Raw genomic sequence first — 27,940 nt, 5'->3', positions numbered from 1 at the left:
GATCTGATGGTTTTAACCAATCCAATGGAGAGCTCTAGAACAAATATTTCAAATAAAGATTTAGAGGAATCCAACATTGGATATAATTGAGTATAATTGGCCAAGACCTAGTACCCCGTCATTCTGAGTCACTGGTTGGTTGTTGCTTGGGAAGAGCAAGACTTGAGCATAAAAGCTGAGTCATAGGATGAGGGTGGAAACAGCTGGAGGCTTGGAAACAGCTGGAGGCTGTCAGGTGACTGTACTCCTTGCACCTGAACAGCAAGTTCTTACTGAGGGGAAATCCTAGTGGCAAACCTCTACTGCTGCCATAATCTGAAAACTCAGAAACTTCACTTCCAGGAAATTTTTGTATATTCTTTGTTAAATAATTTCCTTCTTTTAAAAATCTTTCTGAAACTCTTTACATTCAGATGTTTCTTATCATATTCAATAGTTATTTTTTTCTTTCTTCATTTTCTGTGATTTTTGTTGGGATTTCTTCAAGATACCTCAACCTTATCTTCCAAGTATTCTCGTGAATATTTTATATTGGCTGATGCTTTACATTTTCTAGAGTTATTTCCTGTTCTCTGAATGTCCTTTTTCTATGTCATCCATTTCCAGCCTCACAGATGCAGTGTCTTAAGTAGGCAATATAATGTAATTGTTAAGAGCATCGGCTCTACAGTGAGAATGCATGAGTTGAAATCTTTGCACCATAACTTACATTATCAGTAGTTGCACAGTAATAATCAATTATTTTATTCTCTTGGTTTCTCAAATTCTTTTTTTATATATATATACAAGGAGATAGTGTCTGTGCTCTGGAGCTAACATTGGAGAAACAATGTTGTGAAAGGGGAAAACAGCAGGCTTTGGAGCTGGATATAGCAATGAACATTTGGATTGCCCCATTATGACTGTGTAACCATCAGCAAGCTTTTTCCTCTCCCTGTTCTCTCTTCTTCTTCTCCACTCCGTCTCCTCTTCTTCCCACTCTTTCTCCTCCCTCTGCTTCTCCTTCTTCTTTACTTTTTGGGTCTTCGGTTCCTCACTGGTAAAATGACAATAATAATAGTTCCTATTTCACCATTGTATGTTGGCTGCCTGACACATGACAGGTGGTTCAATAAATAGCAATGATACAGTTCATTGTTCTTTCAACCCTTTGAGCTGCATTTTCTTCAGCTGGGTAACAAAGCACTAGCTCTGTTCCTTACATTCATTTGCTTTTAAAGTACCCTATACCCAGGATTGAAGCAAATCTAAGGAGAATGATTTGGGGAAATCATAATCAATAGTAGGAAACAGAACAGTTATTTGTGCTAAGTATTAAGAAATGTCAAAGTTTTCACTTGATATTTGATTTTTTCCTCTATAACCCAGTGATGATTTCTGTCTGTTGATTCGTCATTTAACTAATCATGGACTATATTAGTTTAAATGAATAAAAATATTGATAGTTTGATTAAAATAATAGAATCTATGTTGTGTCGTGTGTGTGTGTGTGTGTGCCTGACATTATATTCTGTTTAATTTTTTGGCTGTGCTAATTTGTGCTTGAAAACACAAATGAAAAATTAAGTTTTACTTCTCAGAAGAGGTCATATGCTATTTAAATAATTTTTTTAAACTTTGTGTTTCTTGATTTATTTTTTCCAAATATTTTCAAAAACCACAAAGCAAAAAAGATAAAGCTTAAATTCTATTACATTAGTTTTTTAACATGGAAAAAATTAAAAGCATTTACTTCAAAGTGATTTTTTTGAACTTTGGTTTCGTGGTTGTTGAGAATTACATCAGGATGGCTGTTAGTTGTTCTTAATAATGAACTGTCTATGTTAAAGATAAATTGGGATTCGAAGGAACAAATTAAGCCAACTAATGAAAAGAGTTTTGACTTTGTCAAACAGAGGTCAAAGGTACCTCACAGTGTTATAGTCATAACACACAGTAACTTTCTACTATACACACCATTAATTCCAAGGAACAGAGAAATTAACAGTAAAAAGTAAGGACTAATTACCTTACTGGGTGACTGCGTCTCATTACTAGCTTTTCATCCATAACTAGCTTCATTAGGTAAAAAGTAAGAGATATTTTGGCCAGAAATACGTTATCCTAGAAATAGCACCTATATCCTTAGTGTTCAGGATTTGATTCCTCCTCTGAGTTAAAAGCCAATTCAAAATGATCCACAATGTGCTATATTTGTGAATGGAATAGTGTTGAAAAATAAATGTTTTCTTCCTGGCAGCATAGACCCTAGGTTAAACCTCAAAGTTATCATCATTGCAGTAACTTCCATTGTTTCAGTTTTCTCTTGCCACATAGCCATTTACTCCAAACTTAGTAGCTCAGGACAACAACTTATTATTTTTAATGATCCTACAATTTAGATTAGGCCCTGCTATGTGATTTTTCTCCTCCATGTGGTGTCTGCTGGGGCTGGTGTGTAAGAGGGCCTCTTCAATCACGTCTGTTTCCTCATATGGAATTATTGGAATAGCTGGTGTCTTCCGCCTTCTTCTCCTCTATGTATCTCTACCTGCCTAGCTTGCTTATAGCAGTATAATAGGACATCTTACATGTCAGCTGGCTTCCAGGAAGACAAGCCCCTATAACAAGTGCTTATCCAGCTTCTGCTTGCATTTTACTTGCATATCCAGTCTCCTCTTGGTGAAGGCAAGTCAGAATCAAGGTTGGAGGCAACTACACTAGGGTATGTATACTTGGAGGAGTGGTTCACTGTGGACGCAGGTTTAACTGCAATCAATGTAACAATCCTCCACTTCTAGCAAAATGCCTTTCTGCTAGGAACATTGTAATCTTCATCAGAATATGTAAAGCAACTGAGTAGCACTCAACATGTCTCCAACTTGGTATATAATCTTACTACCATTTAGAATGATTTCTCCCAGTAAAATCTTAGTAACCTTTTCTGATATCAGAGCTTGCCTCTGTGAAATCTTTGTTGACTTCTTGATCCTTCACTCTACAATGTTCCTTTAGCTGTTTGTGATTCCTTTCATTACTGCATCTATTACATTATTCTGATCTATTCTCTATCTATCTAATCTATCTATCTATCTATCTATCTATCTATCTATCTATCTATCTGTCTATCTAGTTTCTTTACAAGACTAAAAAATTCTTACAGCCAAGAAATGAATGTACTTACTTCTGATTCTTTCAATCCTTAGGTACAAAGTTTGGCATGCATTCATTCATAAAAGAAATATGTGTGGAGGACCTAATATTTTAGACAACGTGATAGGGAGACAGACCATTAGACTATCAAGATGCATTATTCCTTTAATAAACTGTTGAATTAAACCTGCTATTTTTTGTTTCTTTTGAGACAGAGTTTCACTCTTGTTGCCCAGGCTGGAAGGCAATGGCGCAATCTCGGCTCACCGCAACCTGCACCTCCCAGGTTCAAGCAATTTTCTTGTCTCAGCCTCCCGAGTAGCTGGGATTGCAGGTGCGCACCACCACACCTGGCTAATTTTGTATTTTTAGTAGAGATGGGGTGTCTCCATGTTGGTCAGGCTGGTCTCGAACTGCCAACCTCAGGTGATCCACCCACCTTGGCCTCCCAAAGTGCTGGTATTACAGGCATGAGCCACTGCACCAGACCTAAATCTGCTATATTTTATCTAGGAATTTCCAATGAAATTTTAAGTAAAAATAGTTTGTAGATTTTTACTTGCCCTGTCTTTGAGGGGTTTTAGTGTCAGAAATTATGCAAATCTCACAAATAACAAGAAGATAGGTTCAGTCCCCAATCCATAGCATCAAGTGTAAATAGTATCAAGTGTAGCTAGTATCAAGTCTGTTCCAGTATGAAATAGCAGCCCAGTACACACTTGGCAGAAGAGTGGATGAAAAATTAATAATCATAAATATATAAAGAATGGCCCACAAATAAATGGTTGAATATCACATTTAGAGGTATGTGGTTCTCCTTATATAATTAAGAAGTGTAAAAAACAGAGTTTAAAACTTTAATTTTCCTGACAATGTTTTAAAGTATTATTTGTCTTCACTGGCATTTCTCACAGGACAATTTGGAGCACTTTATGTCTTCAGTTTGGCTTCTCATAGAAGGGTCACTTTAGTTGGCCACATAGATTCCTACATTATTGTCACTTGACATTAATCAGGAAAACATGAACTTTCAGAGAAAGTCTTATTTTGGGAGGTTGAAGTCTATTACTAAATCCTATTTTAGGATATCCAAACTATCCAAACACTTTTCTTGTGTACTTGCAGCTTTTATTCTCACACAGTTTTATAAAAACCAGTTCATAAGGCATTTAGATAATTACATACTCTTTAGTTTGTTACAGGCCTAACCACTCCTTACTGTATTAAACCAAAACTCTCTCCCCCTAATTGTTAAGTTTTTGGGCCTTGAAGGCATTTAGTCTTATGCTACTAGACTTGGTCGAGATACAGTTTTATTTTCTTTTATTACATTGTTGAGTAAGGAATTTTGTGGTAAATTTAGAAATGAAAGTGGGTTATAGTGTCCTTGCATTGGCCTTGTTATGCTATGCTGTGTTAAGTCAATATTACGTTAGTCTTACCAAGCAAGTTGAATTACTTTAATTATTTTATATTTTTCTGAAATATACAAAAGGCAAATTTGTTATTTAATTAGAGTTTCATGAAATCAACCCATGTGACTATCCAGGCATTATGTCATTCTGAGGTAGATGTTTACTTTTTTTTTTTTTTTTAGTTAATGCACTGGTAATTAGTTTTTTGAAGAGTACCTACTTATTTCTGAGCCATTTTTTCAAAAGTCCTATTTGTGTAGGTAGTTGTTTATTATATATAAGTGTTTTGTCCACTGAAAAATTATTGATAGGATGTTTAGTAATGTTAATTTCTTCAGTGCAGTGTTTATACGTCTTTTATTTGGGGTGGTGGACTCTTCTCTCTTTTCTTATAACTGCACTTCATAAATGTTAGTCAATATTACATGTTCAAGAATCATTCTATCTATTTTATTGAAGATTTTAAAACATTTTATTGTCGATTTTTATTCCTTCATTTTACTTTATTTCTGTTTATTTTATTGTTCTTGTAGCTTCTTTGAAGGAAAAACTAAAATATTTGTTTCTATATAAGATAATATTTATACATTAAAAATAAATAAAATAGTGAGAATATGATCAATATAACAAATAGAGAAGAAAAGATAAATCATTAAACAAATTTTAAAAAGTGTGTTTGTATTTATCTCCAGATCTATCTATCCATCCATCTTTCAATTATCTATAAGAATAATTGCCATTTGAAAACTGGGACACAGATTGAACTTCAAAAAATAAAATCCAGCTAGATGATAATGAAAAGAAACACAACTACATTTAAAAAGCTGAAAAATGACTGACACTCGCGGAGTAAGAGCATATATCAAGAGAATAGTAACAATAAAATCAAATGTCACCAGGTTAATATTAGGGAAACTAGAGGGAAAGAGGAATACTTCATACTAGTAAATGAACTAACATGTCAGTATAATAATCATGATCTCTATGCATTTTTAACAAGCTTTAAAATATAGATAGCAAAAAAATGATAGAAAAGAACTGAAAAATCCATAGTCAAAACATAAGTAAAGATATACAGTATTTAAGCCAGGCAAGGTGGCTCACGCCTGTGATCCCAGCACTTTGGGTGGCCGAGGCAGGAGGATCATTTGAGGTCAGGAGTTCAAAACCAGCCTGGCCAATATGGTGAAACCCTGTCTCTACTGAAAATACCTCCCCACCAAAAAAAGTTAGCCAAGCGTGGTGTCGGGCGCCTGTAATCCCAGCTCCTCGGGAGGCTGAAGTAGGAGAATCACTTGAACCTGGAAGGTGGAGGTTGCAGTGAGCCAAGATCACCATGCTACAATCCAGCCTGGGCAACAGAGTGAGACTCCATCTGAAAAAAAAAAAAAAAAAAAAAAAAAAAAAAAAAAAAAAGATACACAGTGTTTGACTATCATATCTGACATTCTTTAAAAATATGTACAAACCAGACCGGATGCGGTGACTCACTCCTGTAATCCCAGCACTTTGGGAGGTTGAGGTGGGCAGATCACCTGCGGTCAGGAGTTCGAGACCAGCCTGGCCAACATGTTGAAACCCTGTCTCTACCAAAAAGTACAAAAATTAGCCAGCATGGTGGCACATGCCTGTCATCCCAGCTACTCAGGAGGCTGAGGCAGAATCATCACTTGAACCTGGGAGGCAGAGGTTGTAGTAAGCCGAGATTATGCCATTGTACTCCAGCCTGGTCAACAGAGTGAGACTCCATCTCAAGAAAGAAAGAATATATATATAGAGAGAGTATATAATATATATAATGTATATATTATACATATATAATACATGTCTATATGTATACACACATACACACACACAAACCATATGCCCAACAGGAAAACAAATATCATTTTCATGCACTTGATACATTGACAAAACTTATCCACACAATTTAGCCACAAATGACATCGCAACTTTTTGCCTAAAACCAGAAATCAGGCAGGACACATTTGTGGACAATGCTGAAATAAAATTAGAAATGAAGAACCAAAAATAATCTACAGAATAAAAATTACCTAAAAATCTACATCCTTTTTTCTAAATAAGTTTTGTGTTAATAAACTAAATTTATAAACTAGAGAGAAACAACAGTGAAAGCATGACATGTCAAAACCTGTGGGGACAGGTTCTTACTGACTGTTCTTACTGAGGCACACTTGCCAGTCACCTTCTGGGTGGCCCACGGACCCTTCCTACTTTTGGCACCTACCACCTTTGAACTTGGAGTTCCCCAGGACCTCTTTTTTCCTCCCATGTGATTGGGCTCGTGCATACGTTTAGCCTATGTTTTCCTTAAAGGAGATCCTATTTTCTATCTTTACTGAATTCTTCAACTACGTTACAATATGTGTTAGATGAGACATGTCTGTTTTCTATCACTCATTTGAGTACTAGATAGGAGCTAAGGTTGCAGTACGTGCTGTCCTTATTTTTTTCTTTTAATCATTATAAAACCATAAGATGTTAGAGTTGACAGGATTTTTATAAATCATCTTGTCTAAATCCCTTATTCTACAGACGACAAAACTGACTGCAAAAAAACGTGAAGAGACCTGCCTGAGATTACCTGCCACTCAGGTGTAAGGCTGCGATAAGAGCTCAGCTCTCCACACTGATAATAGCCCTCTTTTCTCTTTACCATTCCACTTCTGTCTGTACACAAAATACTCATTCTTCAAAGAACTCTGTGGACAGTTTAGACCCTTATATTGAGTATAGACAGTTTGAGTGAATGATTGATCCATTATGTATGGTTTCTGCTAAATGATGATAGCAGAGAGACTCCTGAAAATCTTCATGTATTAATAACATACTTTTGTAGCTGTGGGGAAAGTCCAAAGATTATCTTATGAAGTCCTTTCATCAAGTGTGAACAGTAGATATTATTCACATTTTACAGATACAGATGCTAGAAATCAGCAAAACTAAGTGCCTCATAGAACTAAAAACCTTGGCCAGGTGTGGTGGCTCACGCCTGTAATCCTAGCACTTTGAGGGTCCAAGGTCGGCAGATCGCCTGAGGTCAGGAGTTCGAGACCACCCTGGCCAACATGGTGAAACCCCCCACTTCTACTAAAAACACAAAAAATTAGCCAGGCATGGTGGCGGGCACCTATAATCTCAGCTACTTGGGAGGCTGAGCCAGAAGAATTGCTTGAACCCAGGAGGCACAGGTTGCAGTGAGTCAAGATTGCACCACTGTACTCCAGCCTGGGCAACAGACTGAGACTCCATCTCCAAAAATAAATAAATAAATAAATAATTTTTTTAAAAAAACTTGAACTTGGGGTTTCTGACTCCATGTTCAGAGTCTTGACATTTACCTCATCTATGTCAATGTACCCTGTGTTCCTTTTAGAATATCCTCGAACAGAATCTGAGTGGGAAAACAGCTTTGCCCTGAAGATGTTCCTCTTCCAGTTTGTCAATTTAAACAGTTCCATCTTCTATATCGCATTCTTTTTGGGAAGGTAAGTCAACTTTTTGTACATTATCTTCACAGAGTCAAAAACGTAGTCAATAGTTTAATTGACAATTACTGTTCTCACTCATGATTTCTGACAGCCACCAGCAGTTAAAGTTGGCACAAAAAAATAAATCCTATTTGCTGCATTTTAGTTGAATTGTGCCTGTTTCATCATCAGGAACAGTTTTGTTAAAGAAGAAAAGAATTTTTGTGCAACCTTGGGTTATAATTCCTTAACGTGGAAACTCCTATCATCTTAACATTTTTCCACCTTTAATGCAAAATACGAAAAAAGCAACATAGTAAACTAATGATTCTGCTTTGCCATATGCTTAGTACTCCATCCAGTGCCGTGGAAACTTACTGAAGATAGAAACATTTTGGACCAAACAATGCAATACATTATTGTAATAGTCATTAACTAGGTCAACAAAACATTAAGACTCTATGTGAGGGTCGGAAACATCATCCAGCTGGTTTGTCGGTACTTTCTTGACCCATTAATTCACGCATCACTTTTTCCTTTGTAAGTCAGATACTTTGATGTTTAACATAGCAGAAGTCAACTGGGGACAGATTGCACCAGTGAACATTTATGTCTACCCACACATGCACTCGTCGTGATGCCTTAGTAGATGTTCTTCAGTGATCCCCACTTAAATGCTAATGAACTAAAATGTCTTTTTACAGATTTGTAGGCCACCCAGGAAAATACAATAAACTTTTTGATCGGTGGAGACTGGAGGAAGTAAGTAACTTTGGGAGTGTGGGTGCAGGAATGGGCACGGATTTGAGCCAGTTCCTGTGGGAGGAAGGGAACTGAAGAAAGGAGAAGTTCAGGGAAGTCTATGGATATTGAAGACACATTGTTCAGAAAGGAAGCAACCACATCTTTTCAAAAAAGAGGGTGAACTGAAAAGTTAAACCTCAAGATTCTCACCTCAGCTCTCTTTACTTTTTTAATCACCTTAATTTCTTGTATTTACAGACCCCAGGAATTTAGCTCCAGTAATTTTCCTTCTTTTATTGGAAATTATTATTATTTATTGGGTACATTTTCAAACTTTTAAATATGTTAGGTTTCCTTTTAGTCCAAAAGACATCATACTGGAAACACCAACATGTAATTATATAAAAGTACCTGCCCTAAGACTCATATTTCTTTATTGATTTACAATATGTTTGTTGTAAATATGGAAAAACTGCCCAGGAGTAGCATTACTGGGTTACAGGATAAGTATATTATATATTTTCACTGCGACTGAGAAATGGGCCTCCAAATGCCACCCCTACCTAGACTGTATGAGCCTGCTTCTTCAGTATTTAGCCAATGGTAGAATTTTCACCATTCTAATAGCCAGTGATTTTAGTTTCCGTAATTATGAATGACATGGATAATATTTTTCATATTTTTCTTGAACATTTTAGTTTTCTGTTCATAGCCTTGAAGAACAGGGCATAACAATAAAACACAACTAATATTTTATCTTTGGAGACTGACAGTCTATATTCTAATGCTGCCCACCCAGATGTGTGATTTAATATCTATAAATCTCATTTTCTTCTTTTGTAAATTGGTGATAAGAATGGCTATCTTGCCTGGCTCTGTGGCTCACACCTGTAGTCCCAACACTTTAGGAGGCCAAGGCAGGAGGATTGCTTGAGGCCAAAAGTTCAAGACCAGCCTGGGCAAAATGATGAGACCCTGTCTTTATTTTAAACATTTAAAAATTAGCCGGGCGTGGTGGCACGTGCTTCTAGTCCCAGCTACTCAGGAAGCTGAGGTGGGAAGATCCCTTGAGCCCAGGAGTTCGAGGATGCAGTGAGCCGTGATTGTACCACTGCACTCCAGCTTGGGTGAGAGACCAACACTGTCCCTAAACAACAGAAAAAATAAAGAATAGCTATCCCAGTACTGGTGATTGGTGTATTAAATTAGATTGTGCATGTAAAATAATAGTTATAATTAATGATAGCCATTATTACAAAATTTAAAAAGTGTTACAGTTCGTTTTAGGATATTTGTGAACTGGCTAACCTAGACTTGTGAATCTTCTACTACAACTATATCATATCTCACATTAATATTTTATGTGAAATCAATATTAAAAAGTTTTTAATAATAGCTAAGATTTATTGAGGGCTTACTATATGCTAATGTACTCCAGCAATTGTTTCTAAGTGCTTTCTGTATATTAATGCATTTAATCCTCAAGTTCTATCATTATATCCATTTTATAGATCAGGAAACAAAGTCACAGATGTGCAGTTCCTGCAACTGCAAATGTGATTTTCCTACAATTGTACAAACATACACACTGATGAGGTTATGATTTAAATCTTTTCAGTGTAGCTTCAGAGTCTGTGCTCTGAGCACTGTGCTTTCCAGCCACGATTGGAATGGCGTGTAGGTATAATCAAAGACATAATGAAAACTTATTTTGCTGAGAAATTGCTGTCTGATTGCTGGCTCACACGTCTATGTTGGATTTAGAGTAAGCATACTAAAGTAAGTGAAGGAACCTGGGTATTGGAGTCTGGTAGTTCTTTCTGTCACTTAGCTTTATTATCTACAGAGTGAAGATACCAACAACTACCAAGGCAGGTTCTGACAAGGAGTAAGAGAAAAATACATGACAGCATGTAGTTTGGCTTGTCCAAGGTCATATGATCTTGAGTGGTGCAATTGGAATGAATACTTATGTCTTCTGCACACTCACTCATGCCCTTTTGTACATTCTAAGTATGGGCTCTTTCTACCAAATGAAATTTAAAGTTTTGATAGACTGGCTTTAGTGCAAGGCCATCACTATGTGAATGGACAAACCCATAAAAACTGTTGGAACCCCTTCTCTTCCTTATAAATCATAAAGTCATCAAGGCTTAATTTCAACAAAAGTGTAAATGGCCTGTCTTCCAGCCACCCCACTTTGGCCTATCCTTTGTAGGTAGCAAACCAATCACATGATCCTATATGATCATCTTCTTTTTCCCATCCCACAAAATAATATGTTTGTGTTAAACCCACACTTTAAGGCAGCAAACACATTGGTAAATGGAATTCATCCTTAGTGTATTATAAAAGAGCAGTGGATTAGGGTACTGGGGACAACTTTCATTTCCACAGCACTAGTCAACACTGCATGGCCTTGGGCAAGTCAGCTTGCCTCTGAGTTTCTACAAAAATGAAGAGCTTCAGCTTGCAGCTGTGATCTGTGATTTGCCCCTGTAGCTTAATAATTATTCTGCCTCAGTCATTCCAGTGAACCCATTTATCAGATATATTTGGGAGAGTTCAGGAAATCCTAAATTCATCCTGAAAAAAGAGGTTTGCTTCAATGGGCAAATTTAGACCTCTTCATGCAGTAAGCATGACCATTTGCAAATCCTCTCTCAGGCTCAGATTAGGGAGTCTTAAATTACTGGGCTGGAACAGGAAAAGCAGGCTCTTAGTGTCTTAATTATTTGTTCTCTTTGAAGTTCCACTAGTACCAATTTGATAGAAATAGAAACTGTGGATCAAAGTGATAGAGAAGACTGTCTTCCTTATGAGCAGGACATGTACCCATTTCTAAAGAAACAGACCCACGCCCTCCCACCCAAATACTGCAGTGTTTTCAAGTAAAACACATTGGTTGTGATTTTCGTTGAAATCACGTTTTTGTTTGTGTGGGGCTCTAAAACTAACTTATTGAAAATCTAAAAAAGCAGAAAAGCACAGGAAAAAATAGGATCATACTGATGAATTATTTTTGTGGTGTTGCGTTATCACTTAAAAATACATTATAATATATGTAGATACTTCCTCTCCAGGAGGTAGAGTTCAACGCCTCCCCACCATCTTGAGAATGGGCTAGACTTAGTGGCTCCCTTCTAAAAAATAGAACCGAAAAGGAGAAGAATGAGAAACTTTCCAGTGGAAAAAAATTGGAAAACACTATATTAACCAATTAACACCACCAGTGATGTCATGTGCTTCCCATGTATCCCTCATACGATGTGAGGAAAATAGCACTTCACCTTTGTGACTGGTCTCTCTAAAACACATAATCCTGGTCTAAGCGTAAGAAAACCATGAGACAAACTTAGATTGTGGGACATTGCACAGGATACACATCCAACAATCCTCAAAACATTTAAAGTTATTAAAAACTGAGAAGCTATTCAGACCAGAGGAGACTAGGGAGATAGGAAAAATGAATGCAATCAGGTATGTGGGCTTGGATCCTGGAGCAGAGAGGGGAAAACTGGTGGAATCCAAAGAGAGCTTTGCATTTAGCTAATTGTAATGTACTAATATAATTTTCTTAGCTTTGTCAAATATACCATGGTAATGTACAGAACAACAGCTAGAACTGGATAAGGAGTGTATGAGAACTCTGTACTATCTTTGCAAGTTATCTATACATCTAAACTTATTCTGAAATAAAAAGGTTATTAAAAATAATATGTTATGAACATTATGCCATACAATTAACTATTTTCTATTACCTGATTGTTAATGGGTATGTAATATTCCATAGCATTCATTAAATGCGATCGTGCCTAACACAGAGCCTGGCAGATAGTAAGTGCTCACTAAAAGTTAGATTTGTTGTTAGTGCTATTATAATTTTGATCGATATTTCATTATAATTACTGAGAATTCCCTCACCAAGTGCCCTCATACATGCTGTTTCTTTCTTGTTCTTGTTTTCTTAATGCACGAGGTGGTGTGACCCAGCTTTAAAATTTGCTGTACAATTTAAAGCTGGGCATGTCTGAGCCTACTGGGAAGAAGATCAATACCATTATTGCTCTTATGTTCTATTTCAGTGTCATCCTAGTGGCTGTTTGATAGACCTCTGCCTCCAAATGGGTGTCATCATGTTTTTGAAGCAAATATGGAACAACTTCATGGAACTGGGATACCCGTGAGCACATTATTTTCAAACTTGCCTTATGTCTAGTTACAAAGAAGAAAACTAGAGGTGGTGTGAGTAGTGCTTAAGAATTTGGGCTTGATAATCACACAGGTGATGGCTCAATTCCTGTTTCAGAGCCTGTTTTCACTAAGAATGTATCAACAATAGATCTACCCCAAGAACAGCAGTAAGGGTTAAACAGAATAATGAATGTAGAGTAGATTCTAACTTGTTTAATGCGTTAAGACACTTGTTACTAGTTTGAAAACATGAATGACATTACAGGTTCTTGAATGTAAAAATAATTTTCTGGGATGTTTCTTTCACTACCAACAGACCAAGTTCGTTGTTTAATAAAGACAGCCTTCATTCCTCCCAAAAGAATAAAGCAAAGATCAAATCCTAGATGAGAAGCCTTGTACTCTTTGTTACAACGAAGAAAAAAAATGTTAGAACAGGACTGATTGTACTAACGTCAAAACAATAGCACTTTATTTTCATTATTTGAGACGTTTTAGCTGCCTGTGCAATGCTTACAGAGGTGCTGAATGCTCACTTTCACATATATTAAAATACGCTTTCCTTTAAAATATGACAAAACACTGGGTATTTAAAACAACGTAATATTGAGGCTTTGAGTCTAATCAACTAAAAACATGACTATTTGAATAATTTCCTGACTATTGGGGAAGAACTGGTTAGTTGTTTGGTGATATAAGTAGCTTGGAGTTATATATCAACTTATATTCTTATTTTTTTTCTTTTGGCGGTACACATTTTATCAGAACATTCCTGAACAAAGACCTGGGGGTTGTAGAAGTGATATTAACCCTGCAGTCTGCTATAACATATTGTGTTAATTTACAGGCAGCCTTAGAGCATAGGCTGTGGAATTACCCAGACCTGGTTTAAATTCCTTCTCTCTTCCTTGCTAAATTTGTTTTATATTTCCTTGACAACTCTAAGGCTTTTTTAGTCCATTTATAAAATATAGCGTATTTATGAAGATTGAGATGACCCAATGCTTTTTAAACCTTCATCATAAATGACAGAACCTTTTTGTGAAGAGAGTTTTATACAGACTTAATATTCAAAACAAATTTAAGCAAATCTCTCCTAAACAAAGAGAGAATAGAGGATGGAGGATTGGGGAGCCCAGTTCATTTGTGGTATTCCTTTCATATTCTTGGGGCACTTCTTTAAAACAGGGTTTAGGAAAGAAACAGGAAATTAGGTGTCATTGTTTGAAAGAAACAGGAAATTAGGTGTCAAGTGCTTAGCACAGAATGTAACATGCTGTGAGTAGTCCTTAAGTATCAACAAGATGATGTAGGGGTCATTGCAGTATAAAAAAGTTCTTTTTATTGTCACTACTCATGGACTGCTACACTTGCCATGCACTTTAGACAGAACATTTTCATTATAGCCTTGCCCTAGGGGTCAGTCTGAATCACATATATCAAATCCTAAGGGTACCATGGCACATCCTACCCTTCCCGATACCTAGGCAAAGGCTTTGTTAAAGAAAAGTGAGCAGGAGTAGTCGAGCCATTAAAGCAAAACTCTTGTAAACCACAATTGTCTTTCTTCAAGCAAAACTTTAAACAGAACCAAAGCAAATATAATAGAAACAAGCAGATCTGCCGCAACTCTCTCCTCCAGCCCCTTTTTCACCTTCCTGAGGCTCTGGAGGCAACCTCCACTGCCTGACATTTGTTCTCTGATTGCTCCTCCAACTGCCACTTAGGTTCCATGATTAAAATTGAGAGTTGGGTACTGTTCACCAAGTCCTGTAAAAATCACCTCGTCCTGGAGGTAATTTTCATTGAACTCTTAAATAATTCGTTACCCAGAAGGCCACAATATGTGCATACCAGGATATTTCTGAGTCACATAATTCCAAGATTGTACTTGGGCTAAGGAAACAGTATTGTTACTTCCTTCCCAGGTGTGAAAAATGGACTCATGGACCCAGACTTATTGCCTAGTAATTACTGTTCACCACAATAGCAGAATGTAATAATCACTAACACTTAGACTCCTCATGTTTCTAAACTCAGAGAGGTGAAGTGACTTGCTAAAAATCACATGGCTAATGCATTGCAGGGTGGGAACTAGAACTTAGATCTTTTGAAATCCTACCGTCAACTGGTTTATGTGAAACGTGATTTTTTTTCCTGTTCAGAGAGTATAGCTCAGAAGATTTTAGGTTATGAGCAATGAAAGAGTCAGACCTAATCACAGCAGGCAACATAGAAGTTTAAGTATTTCTATAGGTGGGGAGAGGGGAAGGAATCATAGAAATGAATATTGGTTTAGTCAATATCAAGGACGATTTTGGTGTACAGGGCATGAATTCCTAGATAAATATGGAGATATTTATAGGACCTAGGAGAGTTCTGGAAGACTGGGGCCTACTCTTCTATGCTAACGTTTTTCAAAAGATTTTTTAAAAATTCTTTAAGATATTTTAAGCTTTCAAAACATTTTTTAAACTTTTTTTTTTTAACTTTTATAAAAGGTAAAACCAAATACCTCCAGTTCCAAGGAGCTGGAATTGGTTTTACTCACTTCGTAGTTCACTATAAATTGTTAACTGGATGCTTGAATCAGAGCTCAAAAGCCCTTGGTCTGCTTTGTGATGTAGGTTGATCCAGAACTGGTGGTCACGACATAAAATCAAGCGGGGAATCCATGATGCTTCCATACCTCAGTGGGAAAATGATTGGAATCTACAGCCCATGAACCTTCACGGACTGATGGATGAGTACTTAGAAATGGGTAAGGAAAAGAAATCCGCAGGACTATTTGGCCTTCTTGATACTATTTTTCTACTTTACACAAGCTTTGGTTCAACAGAGAAAATTATCTCTTTCCTTTCCAACCCCAAGCATTCTAAAACACATCTACACCTTCATCTCAAGGAGCTAGAGATATTTACTCTTGGCAGATTCACGTTTTATTCTCTGAGAGCCATGCATTGACCAGAATGAAAGTTTTTCTCACAGTGGGACACCTATTTTATGAGCAAATATTTTAAGCAAACAAAATAATGCTGAACCAGTTTCTTTTCTTTCTTTTTTTTTTTCTTTTGAGACAGAGTCTTGTTCTGTCAACCAGGCTGGAATGCAGTGGCACGATCTCGGCTCACTGCAACCTCCACCTCCTGGGTTCAAGCAATTCTCCTGCCTCAGCCTCCTGAGAAGCTGAGATTACAGGTGCACACCACCACGCCCAGCTAATTTTTGCATTTTTTAGTAGAGATGGAGTTTTGCCATGTTGGCCAGGCTGTTCTCAAACTCCTGACCTCAGGTGATCTGCTCACCTCAGCCTCCCACAGTGCTGGGATTGCAGGCGTGAGCCACCATGCCCGGCCAGCTGAACCAGTTTCTATGTTAAGAAACCTACCATTCTACTAACATAAAGCAATAATTATTTTTCACAATAAACCTTTGTACAGACTCAGTCTGAATCTTAACTTCTGAATCTTAACTTCTGAATCTTAACTCCTCCTCCTTCTTCTTCCTCCTCTTCTTTCTCTTTTTCTTTTTCCTTCTCCTTCTCCTTCTTCTTCTTTCTTCTTCTTCCTCCTCCTTCTCCTCCTCCTCTGCTTTGTCCCTATCTTCCCTCTATTTCTTCTTCTTTTTCTCCCTCCTTCATGCTGCATAATATAGAGGTGGAGAGCCCATAGACTTTCAATACATTCAGAACTTAATTTGAATACAGGTTTCAACATTTTCTAGCTATCTACCCTTTAGCAAGTTTAGTTAACATATATGAAATAAAGATGTCCTAACTGTAAAATGAGATAAACATATCTACTTTGTAGGGATGTCGAAAGCATTAAAGGCAATTTAGAAAAAGCAACTAATTCGTCACAAAGGAAGTTTATATTATTAATTTCCTAATGCTCTTCTTTTGCAGTTTTGCAATTTGGTTTTACCACCATCTTTGTTGCGGCTTTTCCTCTAGCCCCTCTTTTGGCTTTGTTAAACAATATCATTGAAATCAGGCTGGATGCATACAAATTTGTCACCCAGTGGCGGAGGCCTCTGCCAGCCCGAGCAACTGACATAGGTAAGATTCAGAAGTTAAATGATTTTTACGTTGCTAACACCAAGAGGTGTGCTATGGTTTGAGTGTGCCCCCAGATTCATATGTTGAAACTTAATTCCCAGTGTCATAGTATTAAGAGGCCTTTAAGAAGTGATTAAGCCAGCCAGGTGTGGTGGCTCACTCCTGTAATCCCAGCACTTTGGGAGGCCGAGGTGGGCAGATCAGCTGAGATCGGGAGTTCGAGACCAGCCTGACCAACATGGAGAAACCCTGTCTCAAATACAAAATTAGTCAGGAGTTCAACACCAGCCTGACCAACATGGAGAAACCTTGTCTCTACTAAAAATACAAAATTAGCTGGGTGTGGTGGCGGATGCCTGTAATACCAGCTACTCGGGAAGCTGAGGCAGGAGAATCATTTAAACACAGGAGGCAGAGGTTGCAGTGAGCCCAGATCGGGCCATTGCACTCCAGCCTGGGCAACAAGAGCAAAATTCCATCTCAAAACAAAAAAAAAAAGAAGTGATTAAGCCATGATCCCTTATGAATGGGATTAGGACTCTTATGAAAAATAGCTTGAGGGAGTGGCTTCATTCTCTTCCACTTCCTCATGGTGTGAGGACACAGCATTCATCCCTTTTGCTTTCCCACCTTCTGTTCTGTGAAGACACAGCGTCTGCCCCCTCTAGAGGATACAGCAGCAAGGTGCCATTTTGGAAGCTGGAAGCAAGACCATCTCCAGATATTGAACCTGCTGGTGCATTTATTTAGGGCTTCCTATCCTCCAAAATAGCAAGGAACTTCTGTTCACTGTAAATTACCCAGTCTCAGGTATTTTGTTATAGCAGCACAAAGGGACTAAGACAACATAACTTGGTACTACTTAGCACCATGTGGTTTTCTATTGTGAGGACACCCTTCCAACCATAACAAAACTTAACACTTTTAGTTATGAAAAGAATAAAGGGAACATTAATTTAGTTGAGATTAAGTTTATATTCAATATGCTATTTCGTAAACTTGGTCATAACTAAAACGGATTTCATATATACTTTTCCATACCTTTCCATGTTAATAGACACAGCTCTGCCTCATTCTGGACAATTGCTGCACAGATTTCTATTATATGTGTATAACATTTTTTAAAATATTACTTTAGCCAGAGATGTTTACATTGCTTCAGTACTTTGCTAATATAAACAACACTGAAGTGACCATGTTCTTACATACTTTGCCAGATTATTTCCTCAGTATACATTTCTAGACTGGAGCTCCTGTTCAAAGAGCACGCACATTTAAATTTTTGGTACACAATTTGGCAGCATGTCCTCCAGAGATGTTGTACCAATTTACACTCTCATCTTAAGTACATTTCTCTATTTCTGCAGCAACTCCAAATGTAATAAGGATTTTTGGATTTTTCTATCTTTGAGAATGTGAAGAGGAAAAAATTTATTGTTCTATTTACTAGCATTTTTGTAACTGTGAGATTAAATATATTTGCATTTCTTCTTTGCTAATTGTGTTTATGTTCTTTGGCTATTTGGCCATTATATTTGGTTTGGTTATCTGGCCCTGTATTGGAATACTAATCACACACACACACACGCACACACACACATATATATACACCACATATATATACACATATATATATAAAACTGTGTATAAATATATGTAGATATATATGTATATAACATATATGCTGGTTTTCAATTTATTCACTTTATTTTGGATAAGGTTTCAATTTTTATATATAATCAAATTGACATATTTCCCTTGTTATTATTTTGGACATTCTTAGAAAGGTACTTTAGAACTAAAGATTTTTCACCTATTGTATTTATTGTTGTTTCATTATTTTTAGTTATGTCTGCTATTCTGTTTTGTTTATTTGCTTGCTGTTTGCTGTCATTTTATTATTTCATTTAAATTGTTGATTCATTTAATTGTTGTTCGTGTAAATTGTTGATTTAGCTGGAATATGTTGTTGATAAAATTGAGGTCCAGGGTTTTTTCCCCAATGCCTAATCCATTTTTCCAAGACCGTTCATTAAATAATTCAATTTTTGAACTTATTTTATGTTATCTTACACTAAATTCTCTATAAATTCAATTATATTTATATAATTCACTTTTTCCCATTGTGCTACTTATTACATATACTGCTTTAATAAAGTGTAGTTTTTAAATCAAAAGTCCAACTGTATTGGAAAGCAGCTCCACATGTCTCTTTTTTTGGGAGGAGAAATTTTCTGGCTAATACTGCAAGGTTATCCTTTTAATTAATTTTACCCATTTATATATTACATCGTCACCAAAGTCTACGTAAAATATGCTTATCTGTAAAGATTGAATACAATGCAATTTGAGTTCTCATATTTTAAGCAACTAAAATTATTGCTGTCCTTTAAATTTGGTGATGTTGTTGATTTCATTATTTAAACAATATAGACACAGGAGGGGAACAACACACACTGGGGCCTGTTTGGGTGGCAGGAGGAGGGAGAGCATCAGGAAAAATAGCTAATGCATGCTGGATTTAATACCTAGATAATGGGTTGATAGATGCAGCAAATCACCATGGTACACGATTACCTATGTAACAAACCTGCACATCCTGCACATATATCCCGGAACTTAAAATAAAATAAAAATAATATGAGCACATTAAAGAAAATCTAGAAAATAAATTTTTAAAAACTTCCATTTCAGCTTTAGTTAGCACTTACTATACCTTCCCATAGATAAGTATTTTCTAAATTACTGGATTTTACTTTGCTCAAGCCAGAGAACACGAAAGTGTATAAAGAAAACAGTTAGTAATCTTTCACCTTTATTTTTCTCTTCTACCTCAAGGAGTCAATGCTATCAATTTGGCATGTATCCTTTGCCATTGTTTTTCTCGCTTATAGAAATATACAAAAATATATTTGTACACATATGTAGAATTGTGCATTGTTTTTCCTTCATGAACATTCTCCAGCTCAAAACATATTTGTCCAATTTATTTTAATAGAATAGTAATAATTATAATACTGATACATCATAATTTGTATAACCATTTACTTATTTCCCACTATAAGCAGAAATACACATATAGTCATAGCTATAAATATAAATATGTACATAGTTATTATACATGTAGTACATATCACATATTTATATATGTTTTTGCATATAGTGTATCCATAGTATAGGTCCCAATAAGTAGGATTAAAATGTATACATATTTTAATTTTAAGATGTATCAGATTAATTACTAAAAATGTTGTAACAAGTCATACTTCCAGCAACACTGTAAAAGAGTTTCTGTTTCCACAATCCTTAAATAGCACTAGATTTTATAAGACTTTCAAATCTTTGTCAATCTATGGATTTTTAAAAAATCTTATTTTTTGAGTGTCATTTCTCTGAATACTAGTGATTGAAGCTTCTTTTTATCGGTTATTTTAATTCAGAAAGCAAATTGCTCCTTTTATTCTTCATTTTTCTCTAGGTTTATTTTATTAACATTTTAGGATCTTTTCGTATATTAGGCATGTTAACCTTTTTTCAGTTTTTGTAAACCAAATTGTTTCTCCCAAAATGCTTTCTTTTGCCTAAATATTGTGACTTTTGTAAAAATAAGTGTTTAATTTTAATGTACTCAAATATGGTTTGTATCGATTTTTTGGCCTATGATCTCATCAAGTAAACTTTAACATCTTTTTAAACTATTATTTTTAATTACAACTCAATGTAGCACATTATAAAAATTTTGAAATGCTGAGTGTGGGAGGAAGGAAAGTTGGCATGCTACATAATCACCTTTAGTGCTATAGAGCATTTTTTTCCAGGATGTTTTTTTCTCATACATATTTTTAAAACTAAGTTTAATCCTACTGAAAACATTAGTTTTGACTATAATTAATAGTATACTACTTCTTTATACTATATAACTTCAAAAGCTTTGTATGTGTATATGTATTTCCATGATGCCAGATTGACCTCCTAGGAAGTAAAAAATGTCTACTAGAAATTTTCAGGTCTGACCACCAGACTAGTTTTGCTTTTCTATATTTTTACTTTAAAAAGACATTTGACAGAGATAAAGACAGCCGGGCGCGGTGGCTCAAACCTGTAATCTCAGCACTTTGGGAGGCCGAGGCGGGCGGATCACGAGGTCAGGAGATCGAGACCATCCTGGCTAACACGGTGAAACCCCGTCTCTACTAAAAAAGACAAAAAAAAAAAAAAAAAAAAAAAAGTAAACAGGCGTGGTGGCGGGCTCCTGTAATCCCAGCTACTCAGGAGGCTGAAGCAGGAGAATAGCATGAACCCAGGAGGCAGAGCTTGCAGTGAACCAAGATCGCGCCACTGCACTCCAGTCTGGGTGACAGAGCAAGACTCTGTCTCAAAAAAAAAAAAAAAAAAAAAAAAAAAGATAAAGACAAACCTCAGAGTGAATGCAGATATTTCACAGTGTGCATAACCATGCATGCAGAACTTTAAGTTTCTTATGTACTATTTTTATTGCCTCAGCAAGGTCTGTAAATTAGACTTTGAAATATCTTGTGCACCTGTGCACCTGTGCCATGTTTCATTGTAGCAGACATGAACCCAGTCCTAATGGCATTTCAATTTTTAAATCTTTCTAGATGAGATCTATCTTCTGTTTGTGGAAAAAGCATATTCAATAGCTATAATGTCTGTATTGAGATAGTATACTAAGAAAGCACAAAGTGGACAGAACTGTGGTCCCAACATAAGTAAAACATTTCCAAAATAAGATTATTTGCAGGCTTTTCATATTTTTCATTTTTGTTCACCATGATTAATCTTTCTCTTATCAGGTATCTGGCTTGGAATTCTCGAAGGAATCGGTATATTGGCTGTGATCACCAATGCATTTGTAATTGCTATTACTTCTGATTACATCCCACGTTTTGTCTACGAATACAAATATGGCCCCTGTGCAAATCATGTAGAACCAAGTGAAAAGTAAGGTTTAAATTTAAACATTCTCCTGATATGTTTTACATTTGTAATTAAAATGGGATCTGACTGGGAAGTTTTGTTCTATGACCATTTAGGGTGGTGTTTCTTAGCCTTGCATTTATAATGTGTTTATTAGATGAAATGAAGCAAAGTGAAAAGGACAACAGTGTTATTATAGCAAATAATCTTAGAGTCCATCTAATGTTTTTACTTGGAAATGCATCACAAGTATCAAAATAGTAAAAAATGTATTTAGAAGTTACATTCTGTGAATAGAAGTTGTCTTAGAATAACTTCTTATCATCTATATGGTAAGAATGTAATCTTCTTACCATATAGATGTGGAAATTGCAACCTATACTGGCTAATCAAATTGTTGAATGGAGCAGTGCTAGTTTCTGGGGAGAAGCAGAATTTGAAGAAACTGTCAGCTCTGTGACTAGAGATTTTCAAAAGGGATTTACAACTAAGTGTTTTCAGGACGCAAAAAATCCGTCTCCCATGTATTTTCTTTTAAAATTTAAATCCACTCTTTACAAACAGTTTCTCAACTTCTTCTCTGTTGATGTTTTAGATCAGGTAATTCTATCTTTTCATGGAGGTCAGAGGGGCTGTCTTGTACATTGTAGGATGTTTAGCAGCACCCTTGTTACCACCCAGTAGATACCAATAGTAACCTCCATACTCCCAAAGTTGTGACAACCATAATTATCTCTGGGCATTGCCAGATGTCCGCTGAGGGACAAAATCACCCAGTTTAGAACCACTGCTTTAGGTGATACAGGTTTTTTCAACTCTTTCCTTACTGAAATAAAGTACTAGGGGAAAATGTAAGAGAGCATTGGATTTGAGGAACAGAGAGGAGTTGTAGGCACATAACACAGAGCTGTAGCTAGAGATCAGCCTTAGGTGTGGAAGAAGTGACAGGAGAAGCTGCTTCTCCTGCTTCCTGCAGGAGCAGCTTTGGGTGTGCAGCTGATCTGGATGCAGGACACGTGCCACAAGCAGGATGAGCCCTGGAATAGGAGGAAATCCACTGTTAACTGCTGAGGAATGGACGTTTTCTCAGATCAATGAAATATCTTTCTGTATATAAATGTCTCAATTTTTCAGATAGGTGATAAGGGAATGGATATTTCCTTCATATATTGCATATTTTGGGGTCTTGTCACAGGATTTTAACTTGAAGCCAGACATTTTAGGTTTGAGTTCTAACTTTGCCTTTTAGTGAAAGACACATCATTAATCTGGACCTAGTTGGTTCATAATAAGAAATGTTCGGCCAGGTGCGGTGGCTCAGGCCTCTAACCCCAGCACTTTGAGGGGCCGAGGTGGGCAGATCACAAGGTCAAGAGTTCGAGACCAGCCTGGCCAACATGATGAAATCCCGTCTCTACTAAAAACACAAAAATTAGCTGGGTGTGGTGGCAGGTGCCTGTAATCCCAGCTACTTGGGAGACTGAGGTAGGAGAATCGTTTGAACTCGAGAGGCAGAGGTTGCAGTGAGCCGAGATTGTGCCATTGCACTCCAGCCTGGATGACAGGGCGAAACTCTGTCTCAAAAAAAAAAAAAAAAAAAAAAAAAAAACCCAAAAAAAAGCCCTTATGCTTAAGAAATGGTGTCAGAGATAAGATCTTATGAACTGTAAAGCACTCTCTAAGTGTAAGTGGGATTTTGTATTAGTAGTTTAAAAAACCCTCTTTTTTCTTAATTCAAAATAATCTAGAAGTGGATGTTAAGGATTTAAAACATACAGGCTTGTTAAGGAGCCCTCTTCCATAGCATTATTTGCCAGTGTCTTCACTGCCACCTAGTGGCAAATGACAATGAGATTGACTGGGTATCTAGTACTCTACATTCCAGAGCCTGCGTTTCATATAGATAGCCCCCGACATCTTCTCCATATTCATCGGTTAGGAATATAGATTAATTTCAAGCAAAGATGTGGAGGGCTTATGTTACACTGACAGCACACATTCAGAGGAGCACCCTGTTTAATTATTTTCCCTGTATGCTTAGCAGCTACATTGGCATAGATTCATTCAGATTGGAAATTTTCGGAGGGGGCAAAAGGACAAGATGACAGTGGGAGGGGAGGATATTGGCAAGAGAGTAGAGGAAATGATAAATTATTGGCTCTAGTATGGACAACGAATGGAGTGAAGCCAGCATAGCTCTGTAATTAAGAATTCAAGGTTTAGAATCAGATAGATGCATGTTTGAATCTAGGTTCCAACAACCGTTGTCCGAGGGCAGTCCTTCTTAACATGTGGTCTGCAGATCTCCTTCAGGGGTCCATGAAGTCAGTGCCATTTTTATAATGAAATTAAGATATAATTTGCCCTTTTCATATATTGACATTTTCTCTAGCGATCCAAAAATATTGGTGAATAAAGTTTCTGGTATTTTCGCGTAACTAAAGTCAGTGGTACCAAACAGTATTAGTAGTGATTGTATTCCTCACCATCATTTGGCCAACATAAAAAATTTCAATAAGAAGTTCAGTGTGTCCTCAGTGAAGCAGCAATAATTATTGATTTAATAAAATCTCCACTATTGAATAGATGTCTTTTAAATATTTCATGTGACAAAATAGGAAGTGTGCATAAACCACTTTCTGCTTAATTCCAAAGTGTGATTGATGGTCATCTCAAAGAAAAAAAAAAACACTCATGTGATCGTTGGAGTTACAAACTGAGCAAACTTTTTTCCAACATTAAATAATGATTGCCAGACAAACTATGATTATTCAGACTTGGATACTTAGCAGTCTTTTACAGAATGCTCACAACTAGCCTGTCATTTTTAAGAAAATAATTGCTATATTTATTGCCATTGAAAAAGTTCAAGCACTGAAGTGAAAGTTAGAATTTTGGATAACTTTTATTTATCACTTTGAGCTTAAAAGCTTCCCAATGCTGTTAGATTTTTTTCTGATAAAAATAAATGGCGATATTAACAATCGTGAGTTTTTTCATGGTATGTAGTAAAAATATGTCAACATTTGGAAGAGCTGCATGATTCCAGGAATGAATATTTTCCAAATAACCCATATTTGATGTTACAAAATCATGAATGAATTAAAGACGAATTTAAAATACAAGTTAGACTTAGGGATTTTAATGTAACAGAATAAAAACTTCATTGATATGGTTTAATTCCACATTGCAACTAAATGTTAGAAAGTATCACATGTAGAGCTTTGAGGGAATTTCAATGAAAAATATCCACAATTGTTTCAAATACTATTAAAATAGTCTTAATATATGAGACCAGATTTTCTGTTTTTTCTTCGACCAAAACAACATATTGCAATAGATTTTATATAGAACCAGATATGAGAATCTAGCTGTCTTCTGTTAAAACAGGCATTAAAGGGATTTGCAAACATTTAATGTCATTCTCAGTATGTTTTTCTTTTGGAAAATATAGGTATTTTTCTTTAAGAAACAGGTCATTTATATTAATTTACCTTAATATGAATTATTTTTGTTTTTAAATGAAGTAACAGACATTTTCTAAATTTCTCAGCTTTAATTTTGAATATGTTAAAATATCAATGATACATCTTTGTGAAAAAAAGAAAAAAAGCTTCTTCAGATCCTCAATAATTTTTTAAATACAAAGGGGTTCTGAGGCCAAACGTTTTTGAAATTACAGGCCTAGATAAAGTTACTTAATCCCTTTAAACTTCAATTCTTTAATCATTATGATGGAGATAAAATATATATCTTTTAAGGTTGTTGTAAAAATTAATTAATTTTAACAATTCTTTGAACTCACCTAGATCTCTAAGGCATTGGTCATAATAACTCATTCTTGCCCCCCCCCCTTTCCTTTAATGTCCTCTTTTCCATCCTTAACCATCTTACAAACCAGTTGCCCAATCACCATAACCACTTCCTTGGATACGTAGGTCTTTCCTCCATTCACTTTGTTACGGAAATGCAGAATCACATCCTTGGTTCTCCAAACTCTTTGTCTACTCTGCACTGCACTCATGCAGCTGCATGTGAATGAAGGAAAATGAACTACCACACCGACTAGTTTCACTTTAAATTTGTATCACATACTTTGTGTGAACCTGACAAACGTATTTTATTTTCCTAGTTCATTTGCCCATTTACTTTTTTAGAGAAGTTTATCATACTTTCTCCTTGCTCCTCAAGCCTTCTGCACCTCCTTTTTTATTCTTACTCTGACCTGATCTTGCTTCCTACTTAAGAAAAATTGAATCAATTAGAAAAGATCTTCCACAGACATCTATTATCACATCTTCCTACCTACAGTATGTGTCCCATATAGCCTGCCTCCTCCAAGTTCCTAGAAATAGAACCATCTGTGCTCCCATTTTGAAGGCAAAATTCCTCCACTTATGTCCTGGATCTCTTTCTCTTTCTCTGAGACCATCATTCTAGTAATTCACCCCTTTTTCTCATACATTATGTATTTTGCCTCTATTTACTTTTTCACATTAACATTGAAACATGCTTTTATTCTTCTAGTCAGTAAAGTCCTCCTTGTCCCAGCTGCCTTCCAGTTACATCTTTATGTCTTTGCTCCCATTTATCACAAAAACTGCATCCAAAGATCTTTCTCTTCCTATGTTCTCCAATTCCCCTTCTCCTCTTCCCTTTTAAACTCTCTTCAGTAACACATATGCCCCATGGCTCCATCGAGATGTCATGATGACTTTCACATTGTCAAACCCACTTGTCGACTCCAGTTCTCACATCATTTGGCCTCTCAGCAGCATTTGACAATTGATCATTCCCTTCTTAATATACTTTATTCACTTGACTTTCAGAAAGCCACATAATTTTGGTTTTCCTGCTACCCCACCAGCCACACCTAACCAATCATGTCTGCTAGTTCTCCTCATCTCTCAGCTTTAATTTTGGAGTTCCCCAAGGGCTCAATCTATGGACTTACTATCGTCTATATTTCTGTTTATTTCCTTGACCATCTAATTCAGTTTCATGGATCAATCTACTCTCACACCTGAATTCTAGCCTTGAATATTCCACTATCTACTTGGCATCTCCTCTTACATGTCTAATAAACATCTAAAACTTGCCATGCCCAAGTTTAAAGTCCAAATTTCACCCAGTCCTGCTTCACGTTTGGTCTTCCCCATCTCAGTTAACATCAATTTCATATTTATAGTGGCTCAGGCCATGATCCTTGGTAATCAGCCTTGAATACTTTTTTTTTTCACGCCCCACACAGTCCACTGGGAAACATGTTGACCCTGCTTTCTAAACATCTCCTGTTCGTACCACTTCCACTGCCACCACCTAGCTCAAGACACTATCATCTCTCACCTGGATCCTTGAATAATCTTACTTAAAACTTAAGTTCATTCATGTGATTCATGTGCTCAAAACAAAGTAGTGTCTTCTTATTTCACTCTAGGAGCCAGAATCCTCCCTACATTCATACAAAGTGAGCTTCTTCTCGGAACTCATTTTCCAACACTATTTCCCTCCCTCCCTTTGTTTCCACCACCGCTGCCCTCTCACAGTCCCCAGTACATGCCAAGGACTCTGCTTTTTCTGCTTGAAACTGCCCATCCCCAGATACCCTCATGGCTGCCTCTCTCAACTCCTAATCTTTCCTCATGTTACCTTCTTAACAAAGTCTACCCTAAGGACTCTATGTGAAATTTTAACCCCCTAATTCCAATTTCCCTTAGCCTAATCTATTATGTTGTGTGGTAGTCAAAGGTTTACATTACTTTCTTTAAGAACATCCAATTTCTCCAGCACCATTTGTTGAAAAGACAATTATTTCACCAAGGATGGCAGGGCCATTCTTGTCATAAATCAGGTGAATGTGTATTTGTGGATCAGTTTTTGAACTATCTCCTCTTCACTGGCCTATTGCCTTTCCTTGTATGAAGATCACAGTGTCTTAATTACTGTAGCTTTACAGTAAGTCAATATTA

General features: G+C 36.4%; 1 protein-coding gene across 2 annotated transcripts in view; it reads left to right on the top strand.

Annotated features, from left to right (window-relative positions):
* Window positions 1-27,940, top strand: part of ANO3 (anoctamin 3) — a 475,418-nt gene that overhangs the window by 438,272 nt on the left and 9,206 nt on the right. For both annotated transcript variants that reach the window (XM_050755373.1, XM_050755374.1), the window contains 6 exons: window positions 7,945-8,056; window positions 8,743-8,800; window positions 12,868-12,965; window positions 15,604-15,737; window positions 16,881-17,033; window positions 21,848-21,995. In XM_050755373.1, coding sequence (XP_050611330.1) covers window positions 7,945-8,056; window positions 8,743-8,800; window positions 12,868-12,965; window positions 15,604-15,737; window positions 16,881-17,033; window positions 21,848-21,995 — 703 coding nt within the window. The remainder of the gene's footprint in view (window positions 1-7,944; window positions 8,057-8,742; window positions 8,801-12,867; window positions 12,966-15,603; window positions 15,738-16,880; window positions 17,034-21,847; window positions 21,996-27,940) is intronic.

This window comes from Macaca thibetana, chromosome 14 (genome assembly GCF_024542745.1).
Source record: "Macaca thibetana thibetana isolate TM-01 chromosome 14, ASM2454274v1, whole genome shotgun sequence".
In the NCBI taxonomy this organism is placed as follows: domain Eukaryota; kingdom Metazoa; phylum Chordata; class Mammalia; order Primates; family Cercopithecidae; genus Macaca; species Macaca thibetana.
This window is presented reverse-complemented; position numbering and strand designations above follow the sequence as displayed.